Below are 21,283 nucleotides of genomic sequence, written 5' to 3'. Positions count from 1 at the left end.
CCAGGCACAACCCAAGAGCAGGTGTGGCACTGTTTCAGGAAAAAGCAACCAGTTTATTTAGTTAGAATGGATTTAGATGGGATAGAATAAAGCCGTGTAGGGTGATGACTCACGCTGCATCTTGCTGCATGCGTCCGAAATTGCAACTGCTGTGATGCCCAATGGCTGCGTGATTTGGATCCAGGTTGGATTTTCAGATGCAGAGCGTGTGATCACCCCTGAGGTTAGTAGCAATGCTCGCTTTTATCAGACCCCAATGTCCTTACCTCAATGTTGTCCTTTTTCATATGAAACTTGAGAAAAGAATTGATAATATCTATTCGGTCTTTAAACTTTATCCAAGCAAACATCCTGATATCAGTGGATGAGCTCCATCTATTGCCCATCGTTACTCATTACATCAGGGCTCTAATCTACCTTCCTCTTCAGCCTCGAGCGCAGCTCCTGCTACTCCCCCTAGTGGCAGTCACCAGACTTCTGCTCCTGGACTATATTACTGAATGCTGCACAATACAGGAACCTAGGGGGAGGAGCTTGACACAGGGATCATCTCATTGGTGGTGTTGAGCTCCGCCTCCAGTCTCTGCTCTAGGCATAACATTGTGGAGCAGATTTATCAATCTGATCCTTAACGAAGCAAAACAGAAACTAGACCCGAGGGGCAAAAACTGCACCAGATTCATCACTGGTTCACGCCCTTTATTAAAAGGGGTTGTCCTATAAATAATAGGTGATAAATATATCATCTCTGCCTACACACACCCCTGCCGATCATGAGAATTGGGGTCTCAAATAGAGTTGAGCGAGTAACTAACCAGAATGCTGCACTATTTGTTACTCGCACGAATAGTACAGCATTCGGGTTACTCGTTACATTGCCCGTTTTTCCCCAGTGACTTGCATTGCACACGTTATTTGGAACGAATACGCGAGTATTAGACAGTACTCGTTATGAGTATAGTGAGTACAAATAGTTAGGTACTCGCTCAACCTCAGTCCCAGTCTCTTGCTGGCATGGAGTAAGTGAGCATGTGCAACCCCTGCTCCATTCACTACATAAAGTAGAAGTGGTCGCACATGCTCACGGATGCTCATAAAATCATAGAATGGTAGAGTTGGAAGGGACCTCAAGGGCCATCGGGTCCAACCCCCTGTGAGTGCAGGTTTTTCTAAATCATCCCAGCTATATGTTTAATAGAATTATAGAATGGTAGAGTTAGAAGGGACCTCAAGGGCCATCGGGTAAAAAGGGGTTGTCCCATAAATCATTCTTATACCAAGGTTTATACCAATTAAAGGCTTTAATAGTGGTTTATAACGTTATCTGAAAATATGTATATTTTTTGTTTCCATCTGTCATCCTTGGTGCTGCGAAGGGTACTTTCTAGATAGAATCAGTCTCTTCCCCCTCTAGCACCTGATAGTATTTTTCTGTACCAAATCAGTCTCCTTCCCCCTCTGGCAGCTGACAGTATTTTTTTTATACAGAATCAGTCTCCTCTCCCCTCTGGCAGCTGGCAGTATTTTTCTATACAGAATCAGTCTCCTTCCCCCTCTAGCAGCTGACAGTATTTTTCTACAGGTGGCGCCCTATTACGCCATTAATGTCATGTCTTTTCACTGGATATTAATTTTTTTTTTATACCATAAATGGCAAATATTACTACTTTATTAATAATGACTTCTCTTTTGTTATGATCTATATATTGAATGGCAGATGTAATGTTGGGACAGCCCATGCGAAACTCCAAAGCAGCATCAGCAATGACCTGGAGGAGCAGGTAACGGGTCTCCATCTCAATATTCCTGTGAAGATGTAGTAAACTTAATGGCGGGAGGAGGTCATTTTCCTGCATAAACGTTGACTTAAGATAATTAAATGAACTCATAAAAAAAAGGTAAAGACAATAGCATCATCAGACCCGTCAGTGTGGAGCATCTGAGGAGGACTTGTTCCCAGACTTGAAGAGCTTTTGCCCTGGAATGAACATTTTTCTCTAAAACGTGGAAGTGTACCGTGTTTGGGTTACACTGTATTAAGTGTCTCTAGTGATGACTATTTCTTTGCTTCGGACGGACGTGACCGGAAATAAAACCGCCAGAAGTGCTATAAATAAAACAGACGCGTTCAGCTTCGTGTGCACTAGAGTTCATCGTGGTAGAAGTGCTCGTCCTGGAGCTGCCGCCCGTAATCCGTGGCTTCGCTGGTTAAGAAAATGTCTCTGTTCTGTAGAATCTCCGCTTCGGAAAGTCGCCCATCGCCGTCGTTATCGATGGACTCGATCAGGTGATTCGCCTGCGGAAAAGGAGGAGAAGATCAGAAAACGCAAAACTCTGACAAAGAGGCTTACAGCTACCGCTAGTCGTGCCGGATCCCCTCCATCCAGGCTCCTGGCGGCCATACTCCTTGTTTCTAAATAAAGGGACTAGAAGTGTGAGGGATACAGAGGACTACACCTCTCCGGAGAGTGACTGTGTCCAGGACCAGCAGAGGAGATTCACTATAACACAGGGGAAAACAAAACAGCGGGTACCCCTCTCCTCTAACGATGGCTACAGCAGGGGTGGTCATCTCCCATGCACACAGTATGAGGATCCAAAGCTCTACACATATTATGATGCCCCTATTCCTCCCCCCTCCCAAAACAGTATGATACCTCTACCCTAGTGTGATCCCCCACAGCCCCCCAACACAGTATGTCTCACACAGCCCCCCAGAAAGTATAATCCCAAGCATAGAATTATGACACCCATTTAGTATGATCCCATCCAGATTCTTATATACAGAAAAATTACCCTCACTGTGTGACCCTCATAGCCCCTCAATACATTATGATCATCCCCACAGCCCCCTATACACAGTATGATCCCCGACAGCCCCCCAACACAGTATGATATCTCAAAGAGCCCCCCAAAAAGCATGATCCCACATACAGGATGATGACACCCACTCAGTTTGATCCCATCTAGCTCCCTACATACAGAAAGATGACCCTCACAGTATGATCCCCATAGCCCCCAACACATTATGATGGTCCCCCGCAGCCCCCTATACACAGCATGATGATCACTACGGTCCTCTGTGCAGTATGATCCCTCACTGCCCTCATACGCAGAATGAGGACCACCCACTGTACTCACAAAACAATAGGCTCCACCACAGCCACCAACACAGTATGATGGCCCCCACAACACCCCCACTCAGTATGACTCACCACACACAGCCTCCCAACACAGAATGATGACCCCAACAATACGATTCCTCATAGATCCCCAACACATAATGATGGTTCCACAAGGGAATGACACAAAAACCTACTAATCTCACCCCCATTACCCCTTCACGCTGCTCCTGTCTTTGCTCTGCACATTGAGGCTCCACTACAGGGGCAACCTAATGACGTCACTGCGCCTGCCGTGCTTGCTCAGGCTGACTGGTGGAAGACGGAGCCAACAGCTCCTTCCTCCACCATTATAGTCACCTGTATCTGTATGTTGAGGAATCTGGATGGAGGTGGGGAGCGCAGATGTCACTGTTTTTAGCCCTTTTGCTGTCCCAGTCTGTTGGCCAAACCGGTACAGACAAAGGACCGGATGTTGCTTGCGGGTCGTGCTTTGCCCAGGTCTGGGTTACAAGGTTATTATTGTCATGATAAATGGTTAAAATTCAAAGTCAGTCAGAGGTGGATCCCAAGGCAAGGAGAGCAGTGTTTACAAGCTTCTCACGAGTGCTGCTCTGAAGCTTCAGTGCCCTGCGCTCTTCCAATGCTGCAGAACCTAGGCTGTCTCTGCTTGCAGCATAAGAGGGTGCCATATTTTGGCCAGTGGGGTAACCATTCTGCCAGCCCGACCTATGACTCCTCAGGTCTGCACCATCTGCACCATGGAACAGCGCAGTCGCCTTCTTTCCACCAGACCTGATAATACTTTAATTGCCGCAACACTTGCATATGATTATAAAGCCTCTTACCTCTTCCTGTGACACCCCAAGATTGTTGGGGACAATCCAGGAAAGTAGTTCTGTAGGGTTCAGCTTTCCATCACCGTCCTTGTCATAGTCGTTCTCAAACCGGTCTCTTTCAATGATTAACCACTGCGGATCTTCAGTAGCTTCTTAGGGAAAGGGTAAAGCCATTACTTACTGCTCAGTATCCATCCACATACAATAACACGTAAGACTGAATTCTGACTTACGGGTTCCATGGTCCAATGCATTTTCTGAACTCGCAGCAGGGCTCCTGACCAAGAATCAACAACCTGGTATATGTCTATGGGGCTGTGGAGTTGGGTTCAGGTCAGGAGACCTGTCTTGGACATCACAGTCCATACTTGGATGTCTGAATTGACCGGGTCCCATTATTTTGCTTTACTAAACTGCCCCCATTGATGTATAGGACATGTAATGTGCGTCCCTAACAGGTTGCCATGAAGCTAAATGCCCAAGCTTATAAGTAAAAAAAACAAACATTCCCATGAGTGACTCCCTATCGTGTGTTTGGTGGTGGCTATCGGATAAGTGCTGCTCGTCTGCTTGGTAGTGACACCCACCACAGTTTGATGGCTTGGACTGCCCGACAGTCCACTGCTCCCCAAAGAAATCCCATACTGCGACCTGACTTGACCATGTGCACTGAGGCTGGGGGTACGCCACAGCTTCTTTTTCGATCTGCGCACGCTCCGGACTCTGTACACCCACAGTGTCAATGCACATGCCCGAGTAACCAGCCATCAATGTCATGCCCGAGTAACCAGCCATCAATGTACAGGTTCTTGATGGAGAGCGCCTTGACATCTGGGCAGTCCAGGCCATCAGTAACACTACCGGAAGAAGGAGCGTTACTGAGCAAATATCCAGTGACACCTACGCGATAGGAAGTCAGGGATTTACATAGAAGTGGTGTCAGCGGCGGGTCAGTGGTGTCAGCAGCGGGTGACAGCGGCGGCTCAATGGTGGAGCAGGCCAGTGCGGTGAGTGTCCCAATTTCAAATGATGGCGCCCGGAGCGGTGCGTGCGCAGATGGAGCTCTCGTTCAAGAGGTCCATCTGCACACGCACTGACTCCCGGCGCCATCCTTAGAAACCGGGAGCGCGGACAGACTGACATTCACCGCACAGCCATCGCAATTTGCACAGCCAGCAACCCGCCCGAAAGCCCGCCTGCACAGAGTGGGCCACCCACCCGCACAGGGAGGCAGCTGGGACAGCGAGGCACCCAGCCGCCGGCACCAACAGGCACCCGGCACCAACAAGCACCCGGCAGCAACAGGCACCCAGCCGCCGGCACCAACAGGCACTCGCCCGCACAAAGCGACCCGCACCTCGCCACCCGCACACAGAGCTGCACAGACAGCCCCCCCGGTAAGCTATATTCGGATTTTAAGACGCACCCCTCATTTTCCTCCCAAATTTTTGGGAGGAAAAGTGCGTTTTATAATCCGAAAAATATGGTAATTATAATTTCACGTTTTGATTGTGAATAATTGCTTGTAAGAGCTATTACGGGGATGATGATCACCAGGGGTCCATCCGTAACGTTTCCCATTCCCGGCAGGGTGTGCTAGGCCTTCTACACACATCTCTGCTATCCCAGTATATGGCATCACATGCTGAACACAATATACCTGGATCCTGTGAATATTCTCCGAGATATTCATCTAAACTAACAAATCCATCCCCATCCTTGTCGTGTTCTTCTAAGGCTCCTTCGATGACAAATTCCTAAAGGAAAATGGGACAGAAATCGAGGACAATGATTCCAAATATACTTGATCTTAACAGATCATTTCTATTTTGCAATGTACCGTAGACAATGTGCTGTACTATAGTGCCTGGGATTTAGAGGCAGATATCTATGACTGAGGCTCAGGAAAAAGTCTCTACTGCAGGTGTGAACAGGAGCTAGTAGTTAAAGCGTCAGTTGAGACCACAGATCACAGCCCAGACTTACCGGTAATTTGTTTTCACTTATGGCATCTTGATAAATAAGTGATTTATTAATTATCTGATCCCTAACGTATGTCCAACTTATAAACACACATACGATCGCTTCCACCATGGACGACCCCGAGTGTTTATTTTACTCGGGAGAGAAGAATAAGGCCCAGTGCCCACCCTGTGCATTTTGACGCGGATTTTGATGCAGATTTTCAGAAATCTGCATGTCCATTGTGAAGCCAGCAAAGTCTATGAGAATTCAGAAGTGCTGTGTCCATGTTGCTTATTTTTCCCTTGCGTAATTGGTGCAGATTTGGTGCAGAAAAAAAGAAACCTGCACCAAATACGCAAGGGAAAAATACTCAGCACTTCTGAATTCTCATAGACTTTGCTGGCTTCACAATGGACATGCAGATTTCTGAAAATCTGCATCAAAATCCACGTCAAAATACGCGTCAAAATACGCAGCGTGGGCACAGGGCCTAAGCGTCTGCCTGGTGTATGAGGAGTGTCATGTCCAACCCTACATCCCTCATCAATCATCAGTCATATTGTATAGCCTAAGTGCATTACTGCAGAATATTTCCCGACCATTCATATAATACACTGCTATGACGCTGAGGTTCTTCACTCCTCATCTTCGTCTTACCAGCATATAATCTGTTTCTTCCGGATGTTCAAAGTCTGTAAACTCTTGTAAATTTAATCCAGAATTGTTATCCTGATCTGCGCGCTCAAAACGCTTCTTGTCCTTCAAGTGGATCTTCAGAAAGAAAACATTTATAAGATTAAGATGGCATCCAACAACTCCTGTAAAATGACAGCGCTAATTAGAAGAGCTGCGCCCCCTCTGTTTTTGGATACAATCAATATGGGCTGCCAAGTTTCGCTGAAGTACAGGAGCCAGAAAGTTAAATGGGATCAATACGTGAAAAAAAATATTAAGAATAGTTTGTGGAGTGAAATATTCTTTTGATCTGTAGAAAAGATAATCATTCTCGGCAGCCCATTGTCCTAATTAAACAGAAGTGCTGCCGAGAACAATGGCAGCCTAGGTGCTCTGAACATTACATATTGTTCAGCCAAACCCAGGCAGCATGAATCTGTGCCTGGAAGCATGAGTGAGAAAATATAGTTTGAAGATCCAAATTTAGGCTGGTGTCCCACTTGCGATTGCCTCACGTGTATCTCGCGCGAGTTTCGCGGTGCATCACCCGGGACAAACTCACACTCTGCTCACAGAAGCAGGTCGGCTGCATAGAGATACATGCAACCAACCTGCTTCTGTGAGCAGAGTGTGAGTGCGTGCCGGGTGATGCAACGCGAGACTCGCGTGAGATACACATGAGGCACTCGCAAGTGGGACACCAGCCAGAGACCATACTAGTCCAATTCCGCACACGGCTGGCTCTTCACAACACTGCTAGAGGTGACTGACCGGTCTCTTGATAGAGGGGAGGCCTGGCATACAGCAGGGCTGGGAGAAGACGGCTGAGGGCAGTGCAATCATACAGCCAGGCTTGTGGTGCCCATCAGCCACGTTCCTGTTGCTCTTCTAGGGGATGCAGTGCCGAACCCACAAGATCATGTTGACGTGCTTATCCATCACAGAGCAGTAACTAGCATTAATCTGTGACAGGTTTGCAGATTTCACAGTGTTAGGCCGGTGTCACACTTGCGATTGACTTGCACGAGTACAATGTGAGAAAATCTCGCATTGCACTCGGACCCATGTTAATCAATGAGGCAGCTCTCATCTGCTTTTTTTCCTTAGTCCAAATCGGACTGAAGAAAAAAAAAACTGCGATTTGTAGAGTTTCTCGCGCAAGACTTTCCAATGCAAGTCTATGGGTGCGAGAGAAAAACGGATGTCACATGGACGGCACACGGACCATCCTACTAACATCTGTTTTTCTCAATACATTTCTATCATGTAGCAGAGAACACTGTAAATGCTCCTGTACATGACTGTAAATGAGTAACAGCAACTAAGGGAAAAAAAAAAAAAAGATTGCACACTGAAAGCACACGGATGAAAAGTGAGAAAAAAATCGTCCTACTCTCCGGCATGAGAATCTGACCGATTTTTCAATCGCAAGTGTGATGCCGTCCTTAAAGAGTAACTAAACCTTGAAAGTGTTGTTCTTTTGTGCATATTTGGCAGGCACTTGAATTGGCTGCAGATTGGTGCGGTCCAGATCCTGAGACCCTCAGCGATTGCGCAATAGACCATCAAACAGTGCACAGCTGCAGACACAAGTGCACAGACACAGATTACAAATTCAATAGAAAGCATAAGCTACAATTCCTACGCTTTCTATTAAAGGGAGCCAAGCATCGGATTTTCGTATATAAGCTAAAGCCCGTGCTATACTGGCACTATCAGGCTGATTCTATACATACAGTGCTATACTGGCACTATCAGGCTGATTCTATACATACAGTGCTATACTGGCACTATCAGGCTGATTCTATACATACAGTGCTATACTGGCACTATCAGGCTGATTCTATACATACAGTGCTATACTGGCACTATCAGGCTGATTCTATACATACAGTGCTATACTGGCGCTATCAGGCTGATTCTATACATACAGTGCTATACTGGCACTATCAGGCTGATTCTATACATACAGTGCTATACTGGCACTATCAGGCTGATTCTATACATACAGTGCTATACTGGCACTATCAGGCTGATTCTATACATACAGTGCTATACTGGCATTATCAGGCTGTTTTTATACATACAGTGCTATACTGGCACTATCAGGCTGATTCTATATATACAGTGCTATACTGGCACTATCAGGCTGTTTTTATACATACAGTGCTATACTGGCAGGGCTGTGGAGTCGGAGTCGTGGAGTCGGAATCGGAGTCGGAGCTCATTTTGGTGGAGTCGGAGTCGGAGTCGGAGTCGGTATAAAATGCACCGACTCCGACTCCTAAAATATATAATAAATTGGGGACAGGAGTGCAATGCAGAATGTGCTGAATATTTTACTAAATAACAACATTTAGTATAATGCTTATATTTAAGTGAAAAATTTATTGTAGTACAATGTGAACATCAGACATTTAATCATTTTTATGATACAATAATCAAGATATTTGGATAGAACATAAAATATTTATTGGAATACAACTTTAGAACACAAAAAAACTAATAAATTGTAAATATGTAATATATATAATATATATATATATACAGTGTATATACACACACACACAAGATATATATGTAATCTACTGTATATTACATAGTGTATTACATATTTACAATTTATTACAGTTTTTTGTGTTCTAAAGTTGTATTCCAATAAATATATTTTATGTTCTATCCAAATATCTTGATTATTGTATCATAAAAATTATTAAATGTCTGATGTTCACATACACATATTCATGTACTACAATAAATTTTTCACCTAACTATAAGCAATATATGTAGGAGTCGGAGTCGGAGCCGGAGTCTGAGTCGGAGCCGGAGTCGGAGTCGGTGCAAGAGAATTTGAGGAGTCGGAGTCAGAGTCGAAGGTTTGGCTTACCGACTCCACAGCCCTGTATACTGGCACTATCAGGCTGATCCTATACATACAGTGCTATACTGGCACTATCAGGCTGATCCTATACATACAGTGCTATACTGGCACTATCAGGCTGATTCTATACATACAGTGCTATACTGGCACTATCAGGCTGATTCTATACATACAGTGCTATACTGGCACTATCAGGCTGATTCTATACATACAGTGCTATACTGGCACTATCAGGCTGATTCTATACATACAGTGCTATACTGGCACTATCAGGCTGTTTTTATACATACAGTGCTATACTGGCACTATCAGGCTGATCCTATACATACAGTGCTATACTGGCACTATCAGGCTGATTCTATACATACAGTGCTATACTGGCACTATCAGGCTGATTCTATACATACAGTGCTATACTGGCGCTATCAGGCTGATTCTATACATACAGTGCTATACTGGCACTATCAGGCTGATCCTATACATACAGTGCTATACTGGCACTATCAGGCTGATTCTATATATACAGTGCTATACTGGCACTATCAGGCTGTTTTTATACATACAGTGCTATACTGGCACTATCAGGCTGATCCTATACATACAGTGCTATACTGGCACTATCAGGCTGATTCTATACATACAGTGCTATACTGGCACTATCAGGCTGTTTTTATACATACAGTGCTATACTGGCACTATCTGGCTGATCCTATACATACAGTGCTATACTGGCACTATCAGGCTGATTCTATACATACAGTGCTATACTGGCACTATCAGGCTGATCCTATACATACAGTGCTATACTGGCACTATCAGGCTGATTCTATACATACAGTGCTATACTGGCACTATCAGGCTGTTTTTATACATACAGTGCTATACTGGCACTATCAGGCTGATTCTATACATACAATGCTATACTGGCACTATCAGGCTGTTTTTATACATACAGTGCTATACTGGCACTATCAGGCTGATTCTATACATACTTTTAGTGGTCAGCTCGGATGTTTAGGTTTTGAAATCCAAGAAAGTGAAGTTTATAAATTCAGAAGCTTCTTGAGTGGCATTTGCAACGGAGCAGATAGTAACTAGGTGTGTATTGATATAGATTCCCACCCCTCTGCCGCCTGTTCCGCCCTCTCTCTGGTCTCTATACTAATTTTACTATTCACTAAGACGGTGTCGAAGTTGGCGCCTGCGCATAGCGCTCATCTCCGGCGCCATCTTTGTGAATATCGTGTTACCCTCTGCTATTCTATTCTTGAGGATGAGAGGGCGGCGCATGCGCCCTTGCTTCTTCTGCTCTCGTTTAAAACCTCCGAGCTGACCGCTAAAGGTATGTATAGAATCAGCCTGATAGCGCCAGTATAGCACTGGCTTTAGTTTATATAGGAAAATCCTGATGATTGGTTCCCTTTAAATCCATCCCATGCAATCTTAGGTAGGAGCTGAGCTGCACTCCCGTCTGCAGAGGTGCACTTTTCGGGGATCCATTCAGCAATCAGTGGGGATCTCAGAACCTGGACCCCACCAATCTGCAGCCAATTAAAGTGCTTACCAAACAAGAAAAAAAAAAACATGTTCAAAGTTTAGTTGCTCTTTAAAAGTTTGATACACCTTAAAGAGGACTAACCACCAGGATTTTCCTATAGAAACTAAAGCCAGTGCTATACTGGTGCTATCATGCTGATTCTATACATACCTTTAGTTGTGAGATCGGATGTAAAGTTTCTGAAATATAGGCAAGTAAAGTTTGTGAAATGCACTGTTATTTGATTGATAGCAGCTACAGAATATCTAATAGGTGGGTCGTGTTTTGCTAGTTATTCCCACCCCTGTCTGTTGCCTGCCCGTCTCTATTATTACAGAAAGAGGAGGGAGGGAGGAAAATCCGGGGGAGGGATGGGGGGGGTGGGACAGGCAGGCAGACAGGAGCGGGAATAACTAGCGAAACCTAACCCACCTATTAGATATTCCGTTGCACCTATCAATCAAATAACAGTGCATTTCACAAACTTTAGGCTGCTTTCAGACTACGTTTTTTTAACATCCGTCATGAACGTTTTGTTAACCAAAAACGGATCCAGTGCAAATGCGTTTTAATTTCAATGCATTTGCAATGGACTCTCGTCAACATGCGTTCACATGCGTTTGCGTGCGTTATAGCGAGGATCCAGCGAGTTGCAGTTTTTTAACTTTTTTCAAAAACACTACTTGTAGCGTTTTTGAGCTGTGTCCAAATACTGTTTTTCACTGGATCCTGACTATACTGCACGCAAACGCATGTGAACGCTGGCATGCTGATAGACAGGATCCTGATTGCTCTACTGAGCATGCCCAGAAACCAACCTCGGGTGATCAGTCTCCCCCCCCCCCCTCTCACCCCCGCCTGAGAGCGGAGGACGCTCGTAACCAAGGTAAATATCGGGTAACCAAGCAAAGCGCTTCGCTTAGTTACCCGATGTTTACCTTGGTTGTCAGCGTCCGCAGCTGTCAGATGCCGGCTCCCAGTCTATCACGTTCAGTTCCCCTCACTCCCGATCACATGACTCCAATGCCCGCCCATAAACTTCAAGTGACAGGATCCTGTAAAATAACACTTGCGTTTGCATGCGTTTCTCTTTGTAAAAATAAGATCCACTTTTACAGCAAAAAACGTTCATGACGCATGTTAAAAAAACGTAGTGTGAAAGCAACCTTACTTGCCTATATTTCAAAAACTATACATCCGAAATCACAACTAAAGGTATGTATAGAATCAGCATGATAGCGCCAGTATAGCACTGGCTTCAGTTTATATAGGAAGATCCTGGTGGTTGGTCCTCTTTAAGAATAAAGGCACAGTAAACTTGCCCATAAAAATACTAATATAGGAGCATACAACCTGCTTATCATTACTGGATAGAAGGATTGCAAAGTTTCTCACCAGACGGAAAGACTCTTCCTCATCGTCTTCAAGAATAGTGTCTTCAGAATAGTCGATGATGCGGTCGTACATGTGGATGTTGTATTCCTCCCAGGTCACGGTGCCGTCCTTATCCAAGTCCACTTCTGCAAACTGCTCCTTGGTGTCTTCTAAAATGTAATGCTTAAAGGCTTTCTGGATCCACAAGCTCAGCTCATCTTCAGGAACAAGAGACGAAAAAAGTGTTAATAAAGACATGTATGAGAAAGTTAAAAGAAACATCCTTGTACTCCATATCTTCTTCTCTTTTGGCAGGATCGGCATGTGACCGCTGCAGCCAAACAGTGATCACAGCTATTCAAATGGAGACCATGTTAAAAGATAAGGAGAGAAAACCACAGGAAACACGGCCGACGGGGCAGAGAAGCTACGGGCCATTGAGAGACGATTGTATCCCACTTCTTGTACTTTGCCATACAGGACACCAGGACCAGATGGAGACTTAAAAATAGGGACAGAAATCCCTTTAGGATCTCTTAGGGGCCCTTTGCACACTAAGACATCACAAGCCGATGCTGCGATGCCGCGCGATAGTCCCCGCCCCCGTCGCACATTATCGCTACGGCAGCTTCACATGCACTCACCTGCCCTGCGACGTCGCTCTGGCCGGTGACCCACCTCCTTACTAAGGGGGCGGGTCGTGCGGCGTCATAGCGACGTCACACGCCAGGCGGCCAATAGAAGCGGGAGGGCGGAGCTGAGCGGGATGTAAACATCCCGCCCACCTCCTTCCTTCCACATAGCCAGCGTGAGCCGCAGGACGCAGGTAGGAGATGTTCCTCGCTCCTGCGGCTTCTCACACAGCGATGTGTGCTGCCGCAGGGGAACTAGGAACAACATCGGTCCTTCCCAAATTATGGAAATGACCGACGCTACACCGATCATACGATAACGACGCTTTTGCGCTCGTTAATCGTATCAAAAAGGATTTGCACACTACGATATCGCCTGCGACGCCGGATGTGCGTCACTCTCGATTTGACCCCACTGACATCGCACCTGCGATATCGTAGTGTGCAAAGTGCCCCTTACAATCCTTACAGAACAGGCTTGTCTCCAGCACACCGCTAACCCCCATTGCCATTACCAGGTGTTGCTTTGTATGAGTTTATAATGCTTCTATTAACCTCAATGGGCATAGTATAACTATGTATGTAGAGACCCCTCTCCACATAAGTAGGCATGGTTTTATCACTGACCTTTATATTACTATGCTGGCAATGCTTGCTTGGAGCCACTCTATGCACAGTATTGTATATTGGGGGGGGCTATTTCTGTAATGTTTGTTAGGGGGCACTCTAACGAGAGTACTACTTCAGGGCACTGCTGATAGTATTGTAAATGAGGGGGCTATATTGGCACTAACGGTGCACTCTGCTAAGGGGCCATTCACATTGTGATTTGGCACTCCATCGGGCGTTCCATCTGAATTCCCAAAATCCGGGATTCAGACCGAGCCATAGAGCACAATGAGACACACAGCAATCTAATGGACTCTGGGCTTTTTATTGGCGCAATCCATCTTTTTAGACAACTGTGATAATTGAATCTACTTTTTTGGGTGCTGTACACTGTAACAAAGCACAGAGTCTATTAGAGCTCCTTTTGTCTCACCTGACGGCTCTGCCAGAGGTTTCATCTGCACCATGTTGTTTGGGGGTTCAGCAGGAGAAACCAACAAAAGGACCATATTGCACTGTTAATTGTCCCTAACTGTATTGTTTATTGTGGGGGCTCAGTTGGCATGGTTTCTGAGGGACACTCTGACAGTCTAGTATATGAGGGGTGGTGGGTGCACATGCAAGACAGCTGCTGCATTCATTCCCTATAGGTCTGCTGGAAAAAAAACAAGCACAGCAATCAGCAGTGTTAGGGATGTAAACACTCTCATACATGGGTAACGGAAAAGGGGAGACACTGCCCCCCAACTCAACTGGTCCCTGTACAGACTAAAAAGTAACACAACTCAAAACACCACCATAGACCCGACTCCCTAAGGCCCTGTGCGCACGCTACAGATTTACCGCAGATTTGCTGCAGAAAATGTGTCTAAAGGGTGCTTTACACACAATATCACTAACGATATATCGTCGGGGTCACGGTGTTAGTGACGCACTTTCCGGCGCCATTAGCGATATCGTTGTGTGTGACACCAAGGAGCGACGATCAATGATCGCAAAAATGTAAAAAATCGTTGATCGTTGACATGTCACTCCTTTTCATAATAACGTTGGTGGTGCATGCCGCTGGTTGTTCCTCGTTCCTGCGGCATCACACATCGCTGTGTGTGACACCGCAGGAGCGACGAACATCTCCTTACCTGCATCCACCAGAAATGAGGAAGGAAGGAGGTGGGCGGGATGTTATGTCCTGCTCATCTCCGCCCCTCCTCTGCTATTGGGCGGCCGCTTAGTGACGCCGCTGTGACGCCGAACGAACCTCGCCCTTCTTTAAGGGATTGTTCAGTGTCTCCAGCGACATCGCTAAGCAGGTATGTGCGTGTGACGCTGCCGTAGCGGTATTGTTCGCTACGGCAGCGATCACCCCCATTACGAAACAAACAGCAACGTGGGCGGGTGCTATCGCTAGCGATGTCGCAGCGTGTAAAGCACCCTTAAGGCTAGGTTCACATTTCCGTTGTTTTGCATCAGTCACAAGCGTTGCTTGACACTTGTGACTGATGCGTTGTACAACGGATGACAATAATTGGAATTAGAAAGCGGATTCCGATGTAAAACGAGAGAGAGAACGATCAGCTGATCGTTCACATTAGCCGGCCGCCAGCTTCTGAGAGCGATCAGATGATCTCCCGGCTGCCGGCTTCTGTGAGCGATCAGATGATCTCTCGGCGGCCGGCTAATGAGAGCGATCAGCTGATCTCCCGGCCGCCGGCTTCTGAGAGCGATCAGCTGATCTCCCGGCCGCCGGCTTCTGAGAGCGATCAGCTGATCTCCCGGCCGCCGGCTTCTGAGAGCGATTAGATGATCTCCCGGCCGCCGGCTTCTGAGAGCGATCAGATGATCTCCCGGCCGCCGGCTTCTGAGAGCGATCAGATGATCTCCCGGCCGCCGGCTTCTGAGAGCGATCAGATGATCTCCCGGCCGCCGGCTTCTGAGAGTGATCACATGATCTCCCGGCCGCCGGCTTCTGAGAGCGATCACATGATCTCCCAGCCGCCGGCTTATGAGAGCGATCAGATGATCTCCCGGCAACTGGCTATTGTGAACGATCAGCTGATCGCTCTCATTAGCCGGCCGCCGGGAGATCAGCTGATCGCTCACAGAAGCCGGCGGCCGGGAGATCAGCTGATCGTTCGGCCGCCGAGAGAGAGCATGCGCAGCGAAATCATAAGGATTCCGCTGCTCAAAAAATGCTACATGCTGCGTTCCTGCCGCCCGACGGTCAGTCGTTCCACAACTGATCAGTCGGGCGGAGGATGCAACTGCAGCAATGTTAGGCTAGGTTCACATTTCTGTTGTTTATGTTCAGTCACAATCCGCCGCTCATACAAGTCTATGGGAAACAACGGAATCCGCCAAACGGATTGCGCTGTTTATCAGAGCGGCGGATTGTGACTGATCATAAACAACGGAAATGTGAACCTAGCCTAACATTGCTGCAGTCATTCCCCAGCAAATCCTATGGGTATAAAAAAAAAAGAGAATTTTGTTACTTACCGTAAATTCTTTTTCTTATAGTTCCGTATTGGGAGACCCAGACCATGGGTGTTTAGCTTCTGCCTCCGTAGGACACACAAAGTACTACACTTAAAAGTGTAGCTCCTCCCTCTGAGCTTATACACCCCCTGGTAGCCAGTCCTAGCCAGTTTAGTGCAAAAGCTGAAGGAGAATAGCCACCCACAAGTAGAACCGAGTAAGAACCGGAACAACCGGAGACTCTGTCCACGACAACAGCCGGTGATAACACACGGAACAAGAAAATTGCCAAAAGGCAACAGGGAGGGAGCTGGGTCTCCCAATACGGAACTATAAGAAAAAGAATTTACGGTAAGTAACAAAATTCTCTTTTTCTTCATCGTTCCTTTGGGAGACCCAGACCATGGGACGTTCCAAAGCTGTCCCTGGGTGGGAATAAACAGAAAAAACTAAGAAGTAGGCGGAGCCTAACTTCACAAGTGGGCGACAGCCACCTGAAGGATGCGTCTGCCCAAACTCACATCTGCCGAAGCATGAGCATGCACTTGGTAGTGCTTCGAAAAGGTATGCAGGCTAGTCCAAGTGGCAGCCTGACAGACTTGTTGAGCCGTAGCCTGGTGCCTGAAAGCCCAAGAGGCACCGACAGCTCTGGTCGAGTGTGCTTTGATCCCCGGCGGGGGAGGCACCTGAGTACTCTGGTAGGCGTCCGAAATGGTCGATCTAATCCAACGGGCCAAGGTCGGCTTAGAAGCAGAGAGACCCTTGCGCCGCCCTGTGGTTAGCACAAAAAGAGAGGTGCACCGCCTAAGCGCAGCGGTGCGAGACACATAAATCCGGAGAGCACGCACCAGATCTAGAGTATGCAGCGCTTTCTCAAAGCGATGAACAGGGGCCGGACAGAAGGAAGGCAAGGAAATATCCTGGTTAAGGTGGAAGGGAGAGACCACCTGAGGAAGAAAGTCCGGGGTCGGACGGAGAACCACTTTGTCTTGGTGAAAAACCAAAAAAGGTGACTCCGAGGAGAGCGCAGCCAAATCAGAGACTCTCCTGAGAGAAGTTATGGCAACTAGAAAGGCCACCTTTTGAGAAAGACGATACAAAGAAACCTCCCTAAGGGGCTCGAAAGGGGGTTTCTGCAATACCGTGAGGACCAAGTTAAGGTCCCAGGGATCCAAGAGCCGCCGATAAGGCGGAATGATGTGAGACGCACCTTGCATGAAGGTGCGGACCTGAGCCAGCCGGGCGAGACGCCGCTGGAACAGCACTGATAGAGCTGAGACTTGTCCCTTGAGAGAGTTGAGGGACAGTCCTAGCTGCAGACCGGACTGTAAAAAAGACAGAAGGGTCGGCAACGAGAATGGCCAAGGAGAATGGCCGGAAGAGCGACACCAGGACAGGAAAATTTTCCAAGTCCTGTGATAGATCTTGACGGAGGAAGACTTACGGGCCCGAGTCATAGTGGAGATGACTTCCGGAGGAATACCAGAAGCCGTCAAAATCCAGGACTCAAGAGCCACGTCGTCAATTTGAGTGCCGCAGAATTCGGGCGGAAAAACGGACCTTGCGAGAGTAGGTCTGGACGGTCCGGAAGATGCCACGGCATCTCCACGGGCAGTTGGAGCAGGTCCGGATACCAAGCTCGCCTGGGCCAGTCCGGTGCAATGAGGATGACTCGACGGCCCTCCATTCTGATCTTGCGCAGGACTCTGGGCAAGAGAGCTAGAGGGGGAAACACGTAGGACAGACGAAACTGGGACCAGTCTTGAACCAGAGCGTCCGCGGCGAAGGCCTGAGGATCGTGGGAGCGAGCCACATAAACCGGAACCTTGTTGTTGTGACGGGATGCCATTAGGTGCACGTCCGGAGTGCCCCACTTGCGGCAGATTGACTGAAACACTGCCGGGTGCAGGGACCACTCGCCACCGTCCACGGCTTGACGGCTGAGATAATCTGCCTCCCAGTTTTCTACGCCAGGGATGTGGACTGCGGATATGGTGGACTTGGAGTCCTCCGCCCATTGAAGAATGCGTTGGACCTCCAACATTGCCAGGCGGCTGCGTGTCCCGCCTTGGTGATTGATGTAGGCAACCGCTGTCGCGTTGTCTGACTGGACTTGAATGTGCCTGCCCGCCAACAGGTGGTGAAAGGCTAGGAGAGCTAGAAGCACAGCTCTGGTTTCCAGCACATTGATTGAAAGGGCTGACTCGGACGGAGTCCAAGTGCCCTGTGCTCTGTGGTGGAGATGTACCGCTCCCCAGCCGGATAGGCTGGCATCCGTGGTGAGAATCACCTAGGACGGAGTCAGGAAGGAGCGCCCTTGGGACAGGGAGAGGGGTCGAAGCCACCACTGAAGAGAGCTCCTGGTCCGTGGCGACAGAGCAACTAACCTCTGTAAGGAGCAAGGCCGCTTGTCCCAACAGCGGAGAATGTCCAGCTGCAGAGGACGCAGATGGAACTGGGCAAAGGGAACCACCTCCATGGAGGCCACCATTTGACCCAGCACCTGCATCAGGTGCCTGAGGGAATAACGGCGGGGCCTCAGGAGAGAGCGCACCGCTAGCCGGAGAGACTGCTGTTTGATTAAGGGCAACTTCACAAGTGCCGGCAAAGTCTCGAACTGCATCCCTAGGTACGTGAGACTCTGGGTCGGAGTCAGAGTGGATTTGGGAAGATTGACAATCCACCCGAATTGGGCTAGGGTGGCGAGAGTGAGCGAAACACTCCGCTGACAGTCTGCGCTGGATGTACCCTTGACCAGAAGGTCGTCCAGATAAGGAAGCACTGCTAACCCCTGGAGGTGCAGGACCGCAATCACTGCCGCCATGACCTTGGTGAATACCCGAGGGGCCGTGGCTAACCCAAAGGGGAGAGCCACGAATTGGAAATGATCCTCTCCTATCGCAAAACGTAACCAACGCTGATGTGACACTGCGATTGGCACATGTAGATAGGCATCTCTGATGTCGATGGACGCCAGGAACTCCCCTTGGGTCATAGAGGCAATGACTGATCGCAGAGACTCGATGCGAAAATGCCGCACCCGGACATGCTTGTTGAGAAGCTTGAGATCCAGGATGGGCCGGAAGGTACCGTCCTTTTTTGGAACTAGGAAGAGATTTGAGTAAAAACCTCTGAACCGTTCCTGAGCGGGAACTGGGACAATCACTCCGTTTGCCTGCAAGGACGCCACGGCCTGCGAGAAGGCGGCGGCCTTGGAGCAGGGGGGAGTTGAGAGAAAAAATCTGTTTGGCGGGCTGGAAGAAAATTCTATCCTGTAGCCGTGAGATATGATGTCTCTCACCCACTGATCGGAGACTTGCTTTAACCAAGCGTCGCCAAAGTGGGAGAGCCTGCCACCGACTAAGGACGTGGCTGGAGCGGGCAGAGAGTCATGAGGAAGCTGCCTTAGTGGCAGAACCTCCTGCGGTCTTCTGCGGACGCGCTTTTGGGCGCCAGTTGGATTTCTGATCCTTGGCTGAGTTAGCGGACAAGGCGGAAGGCTTAGAGGATGACCAGTTGGAGGAACGAAAGGAACGAAACCTCGATTGATTCCTACCCTGGGCGGGTTTCCTGGTCTTGGTTTGTGGCATGGAAGTACTCTTCCCGCCACTAGCTTCTTTGGTGAACAGCTGGATGAAATCATTAAACAGCCGTGAACCAGCAAAAGGGAGCCCAGCAAGAAACTTCTTGGAAGAAGCATCTGCCTTCCACTCTCGAAGCCACAAAATCCTGCGGATAACAAGAGAATTAGCTGAAGCCACCGCAGTGCGTTGAGCAGCCTCTAGCATGGCAGACATGGCATAGGATGAAAAAGCTGAAGCCTGAGCAGTTAAGGCAACCATCTCAGGCATAGATTCCTTGGTGAGGGAATGCATCTCCTCTAGAGAAGCAGAGATGGCTTTGAGAGCCCACACTGCTGCAAAAGACGGGGAAAACGCGGCCCCCGCAGCTTCATACACAGATTTGGCCAGAAGGTCAATCTGACGGTCAGTGGAATCCTTAAGTGAGGTGCCGTCAGCCACCGACACAACGGTCCGGGCTGATAGCCTAGACACCGGAGGGTCTACCTTTGGGGAGTGAGACCACTCCTTGACCACCTCAGGTGGAAATGGAAACCGGTCATCAGAACCACGCTTTGGAAAGCGTTTGTCAGGGCAGGCCCTGGGTTTGGTCACAGCGGTCTGAAAACTAGAGTGGTTAAAGAACACACTCTTCACTCTCTTAGGCGAGGTAAACTGATGTTTTTCTGCCAAAGAGAGTTGCTCCTCTGATACTGGCGGATTGAGATCCAGCACAGAATTAATAGAAGAAATCAAATCACTAAGATCTGAGTCACCCTCAGAGAAATCAATGGGATACATAGCCTTCGAGCCCCCAGTGAGGGCATCCTCCTCATCTTGAGAGTCAGCTCTTGAGACAGAGCCGTGGGATGGGGAGGGGGAGGAAACCCTGCGCCTTCTCTTAGAAGGACGGGGTCTGGGATCAGATGATGAATCCTCCGTGAGCTCTGATGGACGGAGGTCAGAGGATAGGAGTCCTCTGTCAAGAGTATAAGAGGCACCCTGTGAGGGGGGCTGATGCATATTCATCAAAGTCCTGGACAAAAGTCCCATGGACTCAGCAAATGACTGGGATATGGACCTAGAAAAAGACTCTACGCAGGCCGGGGGTTCAATCACAGGTGCAGCAGCAGCCTGAGAGACCACTGGGGGTGAGACTCCAGGCTGTGGCACTGCCAAGTTAGAGCAGACATCACAATGTGGATAGGTGCTCGGCACAGGCAGCAGGAGCTTACATGCAGTGCATGCAGAATAAAGCTTTGGAGCCTTGCTCCTTGTGTGAGACATGCTGCTGGTATACAGAGGTCCACAACCGGAGACCGGCTGTGGCTTACCAGACCGCTGAGCGCGGTGTTGTGTGCCCTCCAGATCCCGAAGCCCGGTCCCCCAGTCGCAGCACCTCAGCAGAGATGCAGAATGCAGGATGTCCCAGAGCAGAGTGAACTCTGCCTGAGAAATGACTAGGGGGCGTTCCTATAAAAGAGCGGGAACTGGAGGGCTATAGAGACCTGCAGGGAAGGAGGGATGCCCCAGCAGTGGGGAGTGTCCCTCCCCTGTGTAGAAGGGCCGCCGGGAGGAGCCGAACCTGTCCCTCTGCATGAGTGACATGCGAGG

At 48.3% G+C, this 21,283-nt stretch overlaps 1 protein-coding gene across 3 annotated transcripts in view; it reads right to left on the bottom strand.

The window, feature by feature from the left end:
- Positions 1 to 1,282: 1,282 nt before the first annotated feature.
- The window catches only part of RCN2 (reticulocalbin 2), a 29,562-nt gene continuing 9,561 nt past the window's right edge, over positions 1,283 to 21,283 (bottom strand). For 2 of the 3 annotated variants that reach the window (XM_075327164.1, XM_075327162.1), the window contains exons 4-8: positions 12,415 to 12,611; positions 6,584 to 6,697; positions 5,622 to 5,718; positions 3,971 to 4,113; positions 1,283 to 2,296 (exon numbers count right to left, since the gene is read on the bottom strand). In XM_075327164.1, coding sequence (XP_075183279.1) covers positions 2,144 to 2,296; positions 3,971 to 4,113; positions 5,622 to 5,718; positions 6,584 to 6,697; positions 12,415 to 12,611 — 704 coding nt within the window. In that variant the 3' untranslated portion in view covers positions 1,283 to 2,143. The remainder of the gene's footprint in view (positions 2,297 to 3,970; positions 4,114 to 5,621; positions 5,719 to 6,583; positions 6,698 to 12,414; positions 12,612 to 21,283) is intronic. The other variant, XM_075327163.1, reaches the window with a different exon arrangement.

This window comes from Anomaloglossus baeobatrachus, chromosome 11, assembly GCF_048569485.1.
Source record: "Anomaloglossus baeobatrachus isolate aAnoBae1 chromosome 11, aAnoBae1.hap1, whole genome shotgun sequence".
Taxonomy (NCBI): Eukaryota; Metazoa; Chordata; class Amphibia; order Anura; family Aromobatidae; genus Anomaloglossus; species Anomaloglossus baeobatrachus.
This window is presented reverse-complemented; position numbering and strand designations above follow the sequence as displayed.